Genomic DNA, 15,083 nt, shown 5'->3' with positions numbered 1-15,083 from the left:
TCCCGAGCACCAGTGACTTCAGACAGTTTAAGCCAAATCAGCTACTAGTAATGTTGTCTCAGCTACAGAACTACAACATACCACAGATTAATTACTGTAGGAAATACTAAATCCCCAGTTCAGCCCCTTTACAACAAGAGAACCTCCCTTTGACTCTAGCCCCCTTAGGACATACACTAGGTAAGGCTTCATGGATAAAGCATGCCATGTTCTGCTGATATCAATGAAAGCAGTTTGATAGAGGGATTTCTTAAGCGCCTTCATTTAGTTTCAGACATAGCAGTTTCTTTCATAAATCCAAGGGAAACCTTAAACATCTGTTAATTCTGTGGGTTTTTGTTTGGACGATCTTCAGTTGTTGTCACAGGAAAAGGACGCATCTGTTAATTCTGTGGGTTTTTGTTTGGATGATCTTCAGTTGTCACAGGAAAAGGACACACAGTGTTTATTCTCTACTGGAAAACAGGTAGGAAGACTTGCCAATAAAAGATTTTTTTTTTTGCTTATTACTTTTTATTTGCATTTTATTATAGCTGGTACTGTGCCACCAGCACTGTCAGTCTCCCCCAGAAGAGGAAAGGTATAAACTATCCCCCCCATATGTATATACATACACACAAGTCAATGTAAATATCCATGCACAGCTCAGGATCAGGAAAGATACCTACTAAATAAAGCCAGGACTTTGGTTGCTGATGGAATCCACCAGGCACATTTCACCATAGGTGGAAACTCTTCAGGTTTTGCAGGAAAGAGGCGTAAGGAAATGAACTGCAGTAACCTGTCCACCACCTGCTTGAACCTCCTCTGCGAAATCCTAACACAAACAGGCCACAGTTACTCCCGTGTGAGCACTGACCACACTAGAATTCATATTATTCAGTATTATTTTAAAATAAACAAAACCAAGCATGCTTTTGTCCTATACATAAAAAAATCCCAAATACAAAGTCTGAAGCAGCATACTTTTAAACACTGCACCCAGCAATTCTCCTCAGAGCACCCCAACTATGCTTTTTGATGTCTGTGATTTAAAAAAAATAATAATAATGCAATAGAATCATTACTTGTTCTTGAGTTTTAGTAATCTAGAAAACAAAATAAGGAGAACAAAAATCCTTAGCTGTTTCACTCTACTGTCTGAATACTAAGGAGTTCTGAATTTTGTTTCACTCTACTGTCTGAATACTAAGGAGATCTGAATTTATTTTGAGATACTTAGTCCTATTGAATATAGAGTGGAAAGTACCTCATACGCATGTGACAAGTGCACATTTTAAATTCTGTGCTGCACCTCTTCCATAATATCACAACAATACACATATAGCATAGATATATTAAAGCATCCTTTTCTAAGAACTCTCCTATTTTAACGGATTAGATTTCCAACACAAGTTTTAAGAATAAAAACATCAATAGGCCTATTGCATCCTTAGCCAAGGGGGTAAACCTTACTTGTAAACACCAGTTCAAATGAAATCATGTATGACCACAATTTTAAGCAAACTGAGACATATCACAGGGTGGGGTGACGGAAATATAATTCCCATCCTTGCAGAGAAGAAAATCTTTTATGAACAGATTCCCCAGGAGATGAGGGAATTGTGGATGTGGCCATTCAAATGTTCACCCCAGAGCCACATCTCTGCACATTGTTAGTTACAAGGTGGGCACTGGGACACCAGCCCCACAGCCCCTCTTCGGGCAGCTCCCCGGAGGGCTTTGTCAGTGAGGGGCTATTAGAGGCATAGATATATTAAAGCATCCTTTTCTAAGTAAGAGCTCTCCTATTTTAACGGATTAGATTTCTAACACAAGTTTTAAGAATAAAAACATCAATAGGCCTATTGCATCCTTAGCCAAGGGGGTAAACCTTACTTGTAAACACCAGTTCAAATGAAATCATGTATGACCACAATTTTAAGCAAACTGAGACATATCACAGGGTGGGGTGACGGAAATATAATTCCCATCCTTGCAGAGAAGAAAATCTTTTATGAACAGATTCCCCAGGAGATGAGGGAATTGTGGATGTGGCCATTCAAATGTTCACCCCAGAGCCACATCTCTGCACATTGTTAGTTACAAGGTGGGCACTGGGACACCAGCCCCACAGCCCCTCTTCGGGCAGCTCCCCGGAGGGCTTTGTCAGTGAGGGGCTATTAGAGTCATTTCAATTAACTGAAACTCTAACACCGTAACTACACTCTCTCACTCCCTCCCTCTAGCACACTACAAAGCAGGGACTTGGCCTCATTTGTAGTTTTCATCCAATACAGTAAAGTTACAGTATCTTTTACAAATTATGCAAGATAAAACTTGATTTAAACAAAGATCATAAAGATGTCTGTATTAATAATGCCACTTAAAACATGTATCTAAAAATTTACATAAGTTATTTTGCATGTATTATGGAACAATAACTTACAGAAGTTATTTTGCAATTCAGGCTTTTTTGCATAAAGATATTAATTTTTATACTTAATATACGGTTTGCATCTATAAATCAGTATCACTTAGTGGACTATGTCCAAAGCCACATCTCTGCACATTGTTAGTTACAAGGTGGGCACTGGGACACCAGCCCCACAGCCCCTCTTCGGGCAGCTCCCCGGAGGGCTTTGTCAGTGAGGGGCTATTAGAGTCATTTCAATTAACTGAAACTCTAACACCGTAACTACACTCTCTCACTCCCTCCCTCTAGCACACTACAAAGCAGGGACTTGGCCTCATTTGTAGTTTTCATCCAATACAGTAAAGTTACAGTATCTTTTACAAATTATGCAAGATAAAACTTGATTTAAACAAAGATCATAAAGATGTCTGTATTAATAATGCCACTTAAAACATGTATCTAAAAATTTACATAAGTTATTTTGCATGTATTATGGAACAATAACTTACAGAAGTTATTTTGCAATTCAGGCTTTTTTGCATAAAGATATTAATTTTTATACATTATATACAGTTTGCATCTATAAATCAGTATCACTTAGTGGACTATGTCCAAATGTACTTTGAAAACAACAAAACAACTTCTTTAGCTAATTAAATTAACTTCCATATAATTTAACAAATGTACTTTGAAAACAACAAAACAACTTTAGCTAATTAAATTAACTTCTATATAATTTATAAAACAGTCATCATCAGTGGAAACACAGTAACAATTGTACTCCTTTAATTTTCATTTTTAATTTCATTTTTTTAAATTTGTTTTTTACTTTTTGGACCAGTGCACTAGGAAATGATGGTCAGCTTCTGTTAAGGCTGCTATCTGTCTTAGCAAGTGAGCATAGATGACATAAGTAGAAGTGTTACTAAATTGAGGATTCTGAAAAAGATTAAAAAAATGTGTTAGGTTAATAAACTGCAAAAAAAAAAAAGGAAAAAAGTTGTTAGATTTTTTCTCATGTTTGTTGCCAGTACAATTATGCAGGAAAGGAATTCACAAAATTGCTGTGACAGTGGTAACACTATAAAAAAATAATGATTTGCAACTTCTAACTTCTATATTGTGAAAGTATGATTTTATTTTTTCCCCCAAAAGAAAGCCCACGGGTAACAAAGGCAGTACTCAATGTATTTGTCTGGGTTCTCATTTACTATGTAGCACAAATTACATAAATCAAAGTGCTGTGCTTTCCATCTCAGTAACGAGGATTCTCACAGCTCTGTCTTCCTCCACATCAATCCAAACTGATTTTCCCTCTTTTCTATGAGCTCACGTTCCCACTTTTCAGCAGGGCACACTCCTTAGAGCTCAGAGTGTACCGCCCCACAGAAGAAAACTATTGTCTCAGAAAATTAAATTGCCATCTGATCTTCTTCAATAACAGCAGAAACCTCTCCTTGGGTGGAGAGATGTTATCTACACTGGCAGAATTTACAGGGGAAATTTGCTATAAATGTAAATCACCTATAGTAGCAAAGGCCATAGGTTACCACAGAGACAAATCAATGTAAGCCAGTCTGCTGGATAAAACGCAACACTGGAGAAAGTTACAGCAAGATAAGAAAGTTCATATACTGCAACTTTCTGGGAAGATGAGTTACAGCATACCAGTACAGCAAATTTGGGAATAAGGAAGAAATAAGAAGAAATATGTATAAGCTGCTAAAACATTTGTTCTTTCAACTCACAAAGTGACAGGAAGCAATTACACGTCTGCAAGTTCCTATTTCTGGTCTATGCAACCTTCCCCATCAGCTCTGTCCCCATCAGCTCCCATTCCCACCATGCACATCCTACACTTCTCCCATACTCCAGTACACTCTTAGAACAGGAAATTAAATGGGAAGTATCTCAGCTATACAAAGGATCTTGTTTGCATAGTATACTGGTTTATAGATTATAAATAAAGCAGACATATACTTAAGCAAAGGTACTGTATTTTCCTTACCTGTAAAAGTATACAGTATGCTCTAAGATCATCTTTTGTCCGTGGCCTTTGAACGAATGAAACAGAAGCAGAACCATACGTATACATCACATACATTAAGAGCCATGAAATCATGCACCCTATGATTTGATTTTGCTTTGCCACTGCACGTAGAACACCATATTTAAGGATCTCCACCATTCTCAGAAACTGCAAAGGACAGTTAAAGATTCTGACAAGTCTCTAAAGGCAGGGGCCTATTTCAGCATCTGTCTTTTGTGGCGTAACACAAGAGAGAAGGGGAAAAAAGGGGCTGGGTGACAGGGGAGTCAAAGCAAGGCGCTGTCTCTGGCTTTTTGTGGATCAGACTCTGCACTCTCACTGGAACATTGTCACCTCCAGACCTCCTGTCTTTGGGTACCCCTTCCTGCACTGCTCCTTCTACGCTGCAGCCACACATCAGCAGCACCACAAAATAAACTCAAGGAATGCTCCAGACCTCCTGTCTTTGGGTACCCCTTCCTGCACTGCTCCTTCTACGCTGCAGCCACACATCAGCAGCACCACAAAATAAACTCAAGGAATGACCTAGGTTAAAGCATCCCAGTTGTTGGTGAGGGTGGGCAGGAAGAATAAGTCTTACTCTGCATAATTCCTTAATTTGTCTCACAGCTCAGATGCCCAAGATTGCCCTGGTAATGAGCAGCTGACATTTTGGGGAGGTGGGGGAGGGAAAATGTGTCTCTGGCCTACGCTGCAGCCACACATCAGCAGCACCACGAAATAAACTTCAGCTCAAGGAATTACCTAGGTTAAAGCATCCCAGTTGTTGGTGAGGGTGGGCAGGAAGAATAAGTCTTACTCTGCATAATTCCTTAATTTGTCTCACAGCTCAGATGCCCAAGATTGCCCTGGTAATGAGCAGCTGACATTTTGGGGAGGTGGGGGAGGGAAAATGTGTCTCTGGCGCTGGGTCTGTCCCTCAGGGTTCAATGTCAGCCGATACCTCCAGACCTCCTGTCTTTGGGTACCCCTTCCTGCACCACTCCTACGCTGCAGCCACACATCAGCAGCACCACGAAATAAACTTCAGCTCAAGGAATTACCTAGGTTAAAGCATCCCAGTTGTTGGTGAGGGTGGGCAGGAAGAATAAGTCTTACTCTGCATAATTCCTTAATTTGTCTCACAGCTCAGATGCCCAAGATTGCCCTGGTAATGAGCAGCTGACATTTTGGGGAGGTGGGGGAGGGAAAATGTGTCTCTGGCGCTGGGTCTGTCCCTCAGGGTTCAATGTCAGCCGATGGAGTTCAGGGTGTATTTCAGCAGGTTTGCCTGCCAAAACAGGACAAATTCCTACGAGTTAAAGAAACTGTACAGGACAGAACCTTTTCTTTCTTTGGCTAAAACAAAAAAGACAAAAGTGTGTATCAGCTGTAAGTGCTGGCACTGCACTAATGCAAACTGTTGTTATAATTACCCTTTCCATTCTTGTAGCAGACCATTAATTACTCCTTTTAGGACTGACTTCTGAACATCTTGAGGCTGTGGGAAAAGGAGAGGAACAAATCATACCTAATGTAATGATACTGAGTCTCTACAACACATTGTACCAACAAGTTTGTTTTGCTAGTGCTTCAAGCCAGGTAAGGAACGGCCGTGTAAGGATGCTGAGCTGCACAGCACCATTCCTGGCAGCCCATCAGCTGTGCCTGGAGCAGTGCCAGCAGCGCCTTTCAACACTTTAAACAACTTAAAAACTGTAAAGAGCCTTGCTGAATTACTCCCACCTTTTTCCTACTAGGCACAGTGCCGACTGTCTGCTGCCCCCATCCTCGCGTCTTTCCTACCTCCCCCCCACCCAGTGTGTCCCCTCGAAGCCACCTCACACCCTGCGAGTGCTTTTTGAGACCTATCACAGCGGAAACTGCGCAGCACCAGGAGGAAAAATTCCCTCCTCTTTCACTACAGCAGTTTTCACGATTCTATGGCAATTCTCATGGGACGGTTTTAAGTATGTTTTGAGAGATTCTTCAGAAATCGTGCCTATCTGAGAAAAAGTTTTGGTATAAATTGCTTCTTAGCATATTTCTCTGCTGAAATAATGTTACAGTGTTATAAAACATGAATTCTTTTCCTCTACTTACGGTATTTAATAAGGCATCATAGACAACATTCACAAATTTGGCATTGATTCCAGAGTCCTCAATGGTATTAAATGGGGAATTGGTGTCTTTCTGTAAGTTAAATAATACACAAAGAATTTCAGTTCTCAAAAGTTTACAATATTGTAGCTATCTTTGAAAAATAAAAGTCTAACAGCAAGTTTAAACAAAACACATACAGATGTAACTATTTTCCTCAACGAAACATAAGAATCTAAGTTACTTATTTTATTAATAAGGGAAAGATGAAGCCAAACAATAGTAATCCTACACACTGGCAATATTTGTGTCACTCCATTGCCTTGTCATTCTATTTTAAAAATGTAAGAGGGTTTCAAATAGCAAAATACAAGGAATTTTCATCTTTCATCTTTGTTGTTGATCCATCATCAGACAAAAGCAGCAAAACATAAGCATTCAAGATTTGTTAAGTAACTAAAAGCCACAGGTTATTTTCTCCAGGCTCAGACCCCACTGGCCATATTAAACACCACAAGCCCGTTTGGCCCTGCAATGGGCAGGCAATGCTCATTTAGCATGGATTCAGGAAGTTTTCAGACACAAACACAATATATTCCAAGGAAAACCGGGTATGCCATCACTACACAAGAACTACTATTACTGCTTAAGCCCATATCCCACATTTTTTTAGGGACAGGGAGTTTCTGTTTCCAGATTTACTCTGTATTGCCACATTAATATTAGCAAGCCTTTAACTGATGTTTTTGTGAACACTTTGAAGACACAAAGCACCATAAGTACCAAACAGTATGATAAATTATTTTTTACCTTAAATGCTGCATTTATCTCCAGGAAAGAATCAAATGTTGTAGAATAAAAATCATGTACAGGTCTCCAATCTCCTGATGACTTTGCCTTTTCCACATCATCCCTGGAAAGAATATATTGAAATATTGGTAATATGAGGGTCCATCTTCCCAGGTGCTTAGCCCTGAGACTGCAATGTAACACCAAGCTTCCCTCACTAAGCACTCTAAGAAGACAGACAAGTATAATATCAGTATCTTGCTAACACCTGCCTTGTCATTTTAAGATCAGGGTATTGCAAGAGAACAAAAGCACAGTTTGTGTTTGATACACCCGAGCAATGTCTCTTATTCAAGATCTTCACTCCTGGTGTCTCAGTTCAGTATGTTAAGATAAATAATTAGCAGAACAGATTCCACTGAAGACACACTGACGTGATAAAATTTCTGAGACTAATTTAAGTATGCAGGCTCTTAAGCTAGTCAAATTCGTTATCACTTGTACATAATTTTATTTCTCTTCAAATTTTTCAAATCAAACTTAATCTTGGTATGCAACTGTACACATTCCTTAAGAGGACAACAAAATATATGGATTTACTCTTAAAGTCCTTCTAAGTATTGGACCTTAAAGCATGTATCTGGATATGAAATTTTGTCTAATATTATACAGTCTAAAAAAAGTCAAGAACTTAATTTCTAACTCTGAAGCACAAGCTTTGCCACTTCTTGAAGAGAAGAACAGTTCAAGCTAGAGACAGTATTTTGATAATTCTCACAGTAACCAAGTTATCAAGCCCACCACCACAACCAGACCAACTACTGAACTCTTTCCTTGTTTGAGATTAACAAAGTCAAATGTACAGATTAGGACAAATAAAAAAAAAAAAAGAAGTCCAAAGAAAGAAAGTGCACCTTTAGAAGCCCCCGTATAACTTACTGAAAGTCTTTCACAGTTTTGGTTCGGATGGGAAGGGAGGGTTCAGGAGGAACTGGTGCCTTCAGTTCTTGGGGCAGTGTATCTATAGAGATGCGCTGCTTCTGTCGTACGTCCAGGCAAATCGGTGGCAGGTCTCTCACTTATGGAAAAAAAAAATAAAGAACAATAAATACAATGTAATCATATCCCTAAACATTTAGCTAGTAAACTATAGATACACAGGACCTCAGGAAAAAAAAACAAACACACCGATTGATTACACATCTTTAAAACCCCTTCTCATCCAAGTACTTTTGTTACCGTGTGCTCATCTCAGACACGATGGAAACATCAACTAAATGAAGGGAAACAAAACCATAGAAAAAAAAACTTGTGTCCTGAGTTCCTAACTCTGTGAACAAAGTGTTCCCCCCGTCAACAGAAGTTAGAAACTGGCCAGTCCATCTCCTAAGGTCTGTGCTGGTTGGGGGGAAGTGACAAAGGTGGGGAACAACAGAGTGAAGTTTGGCTTGGGAAGAAGCAGAAACAGGGGAGAAGGTGTTCTGAGCTTTGATTTTGTTTAACTGGCCATAAATTAATACCCTCAAGTCAAGTCTGTTTTGCCTGTGGTGGTAACTGGAAAGTGGACTCACCATCTTCATCTCAACCCATGAGCTTTTTTCATCATATTTTCTCCCCACGTGCTGGTGAGGAGGGGGAGTGAGAGCAGCTCGGTGGGCGACCAGCAGCCAGCCAAGGTAAACCCACCAACAGCATGGAAAAAAATACATTCCATTGAAGTATAAAACTATCCATTTACTGACAGTGTCTTCTCAGATATCCTTAAAATGCTTTTTTAGTCCTATTTATATGGCACGGTTTTAAAAGCATTTATAGGAATTACGATGTATGCTTGAGATAAAAGATACTATATAAAAGTGTCCTCAAAAGTCAAACATATTAAACTAAAATCCTCTATCAATTGTCCAAGAGCCCTCTAAGCCTTTTCCAAGAGCTGTTGTTTTTTAAAATTAACTAAACATCAAGGCAGTATCACTGCTCTGCTGCCTACTCCATTTATCACAGCAGGGAAATAGATGCTACCAAAATCCCCAAAGCCCAAAGGCAGGTTTTTTTCAGCCAGACTAATGACAGAGCCACTGTCAGTGTGGCTTCACGCAGCCTCCGCTCATCAGGGGACAACGGAGCAGAGATGCCCTCAGCCCCCCGGGTATCGCAGCGATTATACGTACCGAACCTTGCCCACCCTCACAGCTGGGAGTTAAAGCTATTCGAAGAAAACAGCAGTAATTTAAAAAGCAAAGTGGACACAGAGATACTAAATTAATTCAAGCCAAGGTGCTACACAACCCCACCAAACACTTCTCTGAAAGCAGGATGGACTCACTTAAAAAAAACCCTAAGACTATGTCTTACTTTTATACTCTGAGAAAAACAAGTTATTCTCATTTAGCTCTCATTATGTAGTCTCAATTTTAAATGGATTAAACATTGATTTATAACCAGTTGAATACACTGGGGTGAGGAAAATATTCTCTCCACATCTGCAGAAGAGACAGCTGCTGACAGAAGCTGTTCCTCATCTCAGCGAATTGAGCTGCAGGTGCTGAGCTGGTAACTTGCACCCTGTCAGTGATGTAATTTTCTTTGAAATATACGCAGCTTAAATTAGATATACTAAAACTCAGCTTTAATAATATGTTTCATAAATACTGTCAACTTCAGTATGCTTTGCCATAATTCAAGTTGATTTGTAAATAGATTTATTTTCTTGTCTGACATCCAAAAATATTAATTAAGATCTGTCACTTGAGTTCCATTGAGGACAAACTTGAAACTTCATGCTGCTGATAAGGAGCAATAACACAATATTACAAGACAAGAAAAAGCAATCATTTCTGGCTGTTTGCCCAGTTATATCCAGTAAAAAGACTCAGCAATGCACGACTGCCTAGGGTATGATCAAAAACTTTGAGGAAAAAGCCTCATTGACACGAAGCAGAATTGACCAGTACAAGGAAATTGAGGGTGAATGAATTTAGAACAGCAGCTCTGGTCACAGTGACCGACACAGCCAAGGGCAGACGAATGCAACAAATACTGCCATGCCTTAGCATGGTGAAAATTAACAACCCCTACATTTTCTGGCACTACCACAATACACATACTGGCAGAACGCTGAGCACCTTCTTAAATTGGTAGCTAAGTAACATAGGGCTTTTATTCTCTTACCATTTTTGATGTTGGGTATAACAAGTTGCGTAGGTGAATTTCTGTTTCCGATGCCTTCTTTCTTTTGGTTGATGGTTGTGATGAAATTGCTGAAAGTAGAAAACTGATTTTTGGCTCCTCTCTCCAACCCCTGTAATTAAGATGACAGCATGCTATAAAGGGCTCATACATTACTGCAAGAGTCATCTTACTCATGAGTATTACACAGAATACTTAAATATCTTTTATCTTGAAATCAGAGTGGTAATACCTAATTAAGATGTAAATAATGCTTCTGCAAGTTTGTTTCAAATTGAGTTAGGAGAGATATCACAGAATTCCTTTACATTACATTCAAAAACTCAAGGATTAATTTGCAGGCTATGAAGTTACCCTTGGATTGCTGCGAGGAAAACACAGTACAATTAGAATGCTTTCAACTATATTTTAACTTTTTGTATCCTAATTTCTAATGACTTTTATATTTGTCACTACATCCAGAGCAAACACTTGATCCAGCAAACACAATCCAGAAATACAACAGACTTCCAAAGGAAGTCGGTCTGTTAGATACAGTTATTTACTCTGGAGGGGTTGCAAAGCCCAACTGCGTTAAAGGGCTTGCCCAAGGTGACAGAAATCCCGCTAGGGAGATTTTCGTTTCAATTCCAGCTCCAAGGCATCGGTTGATACGAGGCAGAGGCAAAACAACCCACAGAAAACACACACCCTCTCCCACACACCAGGGTTTTCAGCCTCACACTAACCCAACGATTCATCTGCTCAAGATCTAGTCCCTGCATTCCCAGTGAGAGATGATGTTCTCATGAAAATCAAAACCGTAACTCCCCAACGCAGAATAGAAATTCTGGAATAATTAACATAATATCCTATCAATGTTTTAAACCCATCCATTTCCCTTTCCCCTTAAGAGGGGCACACTGGCACTCAGAGATGCAGAGCTCTGAGGACACCACAACACCCCAAAATCCCACCAGGAGGGCAATGACCCCAACCCTAGACCTGCCACACTGCAGTGAGTGCCAGCTGGGACACGGCCAGGAATGTCGACTAACTGTGGCACATTATTCCATGGCTTATAACTCAGCAAATTATAAATTTGAACAATCAGCAGGACTTCTGGCTTTAAAAAAACCGAGTTTCAATTTCTAGCTCCACATTCCTTGTACGCAACAAACATTCAAAAATAAAACGTGATTACCACTATCATATCACTGTATGGAGAAAAACTGATGCTGAACAAACATGGGAAGACATAACTGACTGAAAAAGGCCTTTTAAACAAATCTGGATCTGAGGCTCATCTGCCACGTCACAAAATGTATTCTCTTGGTAGAAAAGCTCTGGAGCTTAGACCAGTTTAATTATGATTAATAGGGAGTAAATATCATAGATCATCAACAAGAGGAGCTTTTACGAAATGGACTATTCCAACAGCCTTTTTGACCAGCTCACTTCCCAGGTTTTACTCCAGCCACACTACTGAAATAGTAAGAGTTGAACAGTTGTTTAAAAGCCTTCCTCTTAACACCACCTCCCTCAGCAGCCAGCAGAAAGAACAAAAATTGCAGGTGCCATTTAACTCCACCATCCTGCTCCAAGTGCCCTTCCAACAATATTAAACAAATGTGGAGATTATTTTTTTTTTTAATTTTACTGGAAAGTATTCCCCTAGGGGAATACTGGGAAAGTACATGCTCATTAATGAGCATCTCTGCCATCTCCCAGGAGAGCAATCTGGGACAAGCACACAGCACCACGGCACACTTCAAAAATCTGTAGGAGGTCAGCGAGCCTCTAGAGCCTCTTCACACATACTGCCCCCAGAAAACTGAGCCCCACACCATGAACAAGCGTGTTTACAGGGGGTAAGTGGAGCAAAGTAATCTTTAATCCTGTTTTTTAAGAGCATATCATTAACTCACAACTCTGTTGGCTTCTTAGTGGAAGTTTTCCGAAGTTAAGCCCTCCAAAAGGCTGGAGAGGCACTAGCATTATACTTTATACGTGTATGGTTTTCCCTGTTGAAGTTAAATCAGATGGGGAAAATAAGCCACAGTGTTTGCAAATCTGGGAAGTGGCAAAAAGATCTTCTAGAATAGTTTCTTGAAAATTGTTCTTTAGTCCCAACGTAACTCAATCAAGACCAATACGTGCCTGGCAAGACAAGGCCAGTGAGGAGTAAATGGTTTTTCTTTCCCTTGCAAGAAGCCATGGAGGACACTCAGACTACCCAAAGGGAGCTGTAGATGAAACAGCCTATGCAAGTAGTAATATTTTCCCCTTCTTCCCCTTCATTCCTATCTTGAAAGATGTAACATCGGACTGGTTCTGCTTTACAGAAGCCCCTACGTGTTCCTGCTTTCCTGGGAGCAAGTTATTTAACTTCCCAGAAGTTTATTTTCAGAATCGGAACGCTGACCTCCAAACCATCACCCCTTACGCATTACTTCCAATCACCATTTGACACATAAGAAAAAGCCTGAACTCCTTGCATGATCACGTTAATTTATTCATGGACTAATTTAATCTCCACAACTTTCCTTAGAAGCCCAAATAAACCACCCCCAAACAAACCATCCCCAAACCCCCACCATTGTTCCACAATTCCACATGGCCCTTCCATGGGAAAAGCCACGATGTGAATGGCAATAGCAGTAAATCACATAATCCCTTTATTCCAACTTGCAGCCATCTTCAATCCCAGATGAGACATTTTTCGTGCACAGGCTCTTCGGAGAAAAAGGATACCACAGTTATCCATTGACTCCCTGAAATTCTGACCTTTTCCAGCTATTGCAGGGAATGGGAACTCTCTGAAGGATGTGTCACACCTTCACGCTGCCTTCGAGGAAGCTCTAGTCACTCCCGTCACACAAATCTGTGGTGGGTCTTTAGAGCACTGAAGAAAACGCCAATTACACACAATGTGGGGAGCTGTTCTGAGACAAGGACATCCCAGGCTCACTTGATGGAGAGACAAGATACAGTATCTGTATGACCACAGTCACCATATCACAGCTACAGATTTAGGAATATGCAGAATCATTCAAGTCATCTGGAGTATCACTGCATTTGTACCAGGTGTGTATTTTTAAAGGAAGGGAATTTTATTGGAGGGAAGAAAAACACAAATAAGCAAAGATATTTTTAAAAAGACAACCCTTTCTCCCTTTTGTCATTATATCCTATTAAAAACTTCTCCCCAGTTTAGTGGGGAGGAAGCTGAGAACACGTTTCTCTCTTTAAAAGCACTTGTGAGAATTGATTAAGTAACACTCATTTTCTGCTGCTCAATCAGAACTTTGAATACAAGGACTTGTATTAAAGTCACACTATATACAAAGAATCTCATAAAGCACTTCACAAAGCCCTGGAATTTGATGTGTAGGTCGGGCCAACAGTCCAATACCTTCATTACAACAACTCAAGTGTCATGCAAAAGCATAGCTGCATTGCCTATTTGATCAAAAACTGCATTCTGCTACAGCCAGAGAAACCCAGGGCCATGGCAATACCTACACCAGCCCCTGGATCTTTATTCTAAGGGACAGCCGGTTGCCATTTGAAGTCCGAAGCAGGGATTTTCAAAGGTACAAATAACTCCTGGGCATTTGTCCCTTACAGGGTTCTCCCACCAAATCCGTATTTGAATCACAAGAACAAACAGACGCTTCCACATTCAGCCAGATTTGCAAAGCTTGAAGCCTTTCAGAAGGCTGGAGCGTTGCAGGCACAACACAGAATTGGCAGAACTCTCACAGGAGTTTGCAGTTTGCCTACAACTACTTTTTAATAAATTGTAATTATTCCATGACAGTCATAAACAATCTTTTAAATGCAAATCACGTAAAATGGTAATGGCGTATCAGGTGCTTATCAGAACTGTTGAATTAAAATCTCGTAAGTGCCTTGCTTACCACAGGAATGGTACAATTTCTGCTCGGATGCTGGACTGCAGTAAGCTCCCACAGGCTGTAACACTGAGCTAGGTAAGCTATCGACTCACGCCAGGAAAATTTTATGTTTCATAATACTGTATGGTCAGCAGAAAGAAAATCACAACTCCAGTAAAACTGAAAATCTCAAACGAGGTTTTCCAAAATGAGATTATTCTGGCAAATATCCTTCCCACAGCTTTTTCTTTTTTTTCACTCTTGTCAACTCGTTCATCAAATACCGAAACGTTTTGTCACCTTCGCCTCGAGGCAATGTAACAGCCGGAAAAGACCTTTTAAGAAAGAAGCTAAAAAGGCAGGAGCGTTTTCCAGGTACCGCGTTGGGGGCAGCGAGAGCCGAACCGCCCCCCCCACACCCCCCGCGCAGCGAGCCCCGCCGTGACTAACCAGGGGAGCAGACCGTTGTAAAATGTTAAAGAACTATAAGTAGACGGGGAATTTATAGCTTCATTATGTCACAGCTTACAGACGCACTTGCTATTTTTTTAACAAGAAACTTGAATGGAAGCCTCTCGGCGGAAAAGAACACGAAGGAAAACGAACAGGGCGCTTCCCTCAGCACCGCCAACACGGCGGGAAAACGGGGCTCACGGGGGACCGGACCCGCGGGGGGGGACACGGGACGGCATGGGACCGGAGA

The 15,083-nt window shown here is 40.5% G+C and overlaps 1 protein-coding gene across 1 annotated transcript in view; it reads right to left on the bottom strand.

Annotated features, from left to right (window-relative positions):
* HECTD2 (HECT domain containing E3 ubiquitin protein ligase 2) overlaps nt 1–15,083 on the bottom strand; it is a 29,917-nt gene that overhangs the window by 11,345 nt on the left and 3,489 nt on the right. The window contains exons 3-10 of the mRNA XM_014965581.1: nt 10,485–10,614; nt 8,253–8,391; nt 7,335–7,437; nt 6,528–6,617; nt 5,861–5,925; nt 4,404–4,449; nt 3,225–3,334; nt 669–817 (exon numbers count right to left, since the gene is read on the bottom strand). Of these exons, the coding sequence (XP_014821067.1) occupies nt 669–817; nt 3,225–3,334; nt 4,404–4,449; nt 5,861–5,925; nt 6,528–6,617; nt 7,335–7,437; nt 8,253–8,391; nt 10,485–10,614 (832 nt within the window). The remainder of the gene's footprint in view (nt 1–668; nt 818–3,224; nt 3,335–4,403; nt 4,450–5,860; nt 5,926–6,527; nt 6,618–7,334; nt 7,438–8,252; nt 8,392–10,484; nt 10,615–15,083) is intronic.

This window comes from Calidris pugnax, unplaced genomic scaffold, assembly GCF_001431845.1.
Source record: "Calidris pugnax isolate Ruff unplaced genomic scaffold, ASM143184v1 scaffold64, whole genome shotgun sequence".
Taxonomy (NCBI): domain Eukaryota; kingdom Metazoa; phylum Chordata; class Aves; order Charadriiformes; family Scolopacidae; genus Calidris; species Calidris pugnax.
The sequence above is the reverse complement of the archived record's forward strand: the minus strand, read 5'-3'. Positions and strand labels throughout refer to the sequence as shown.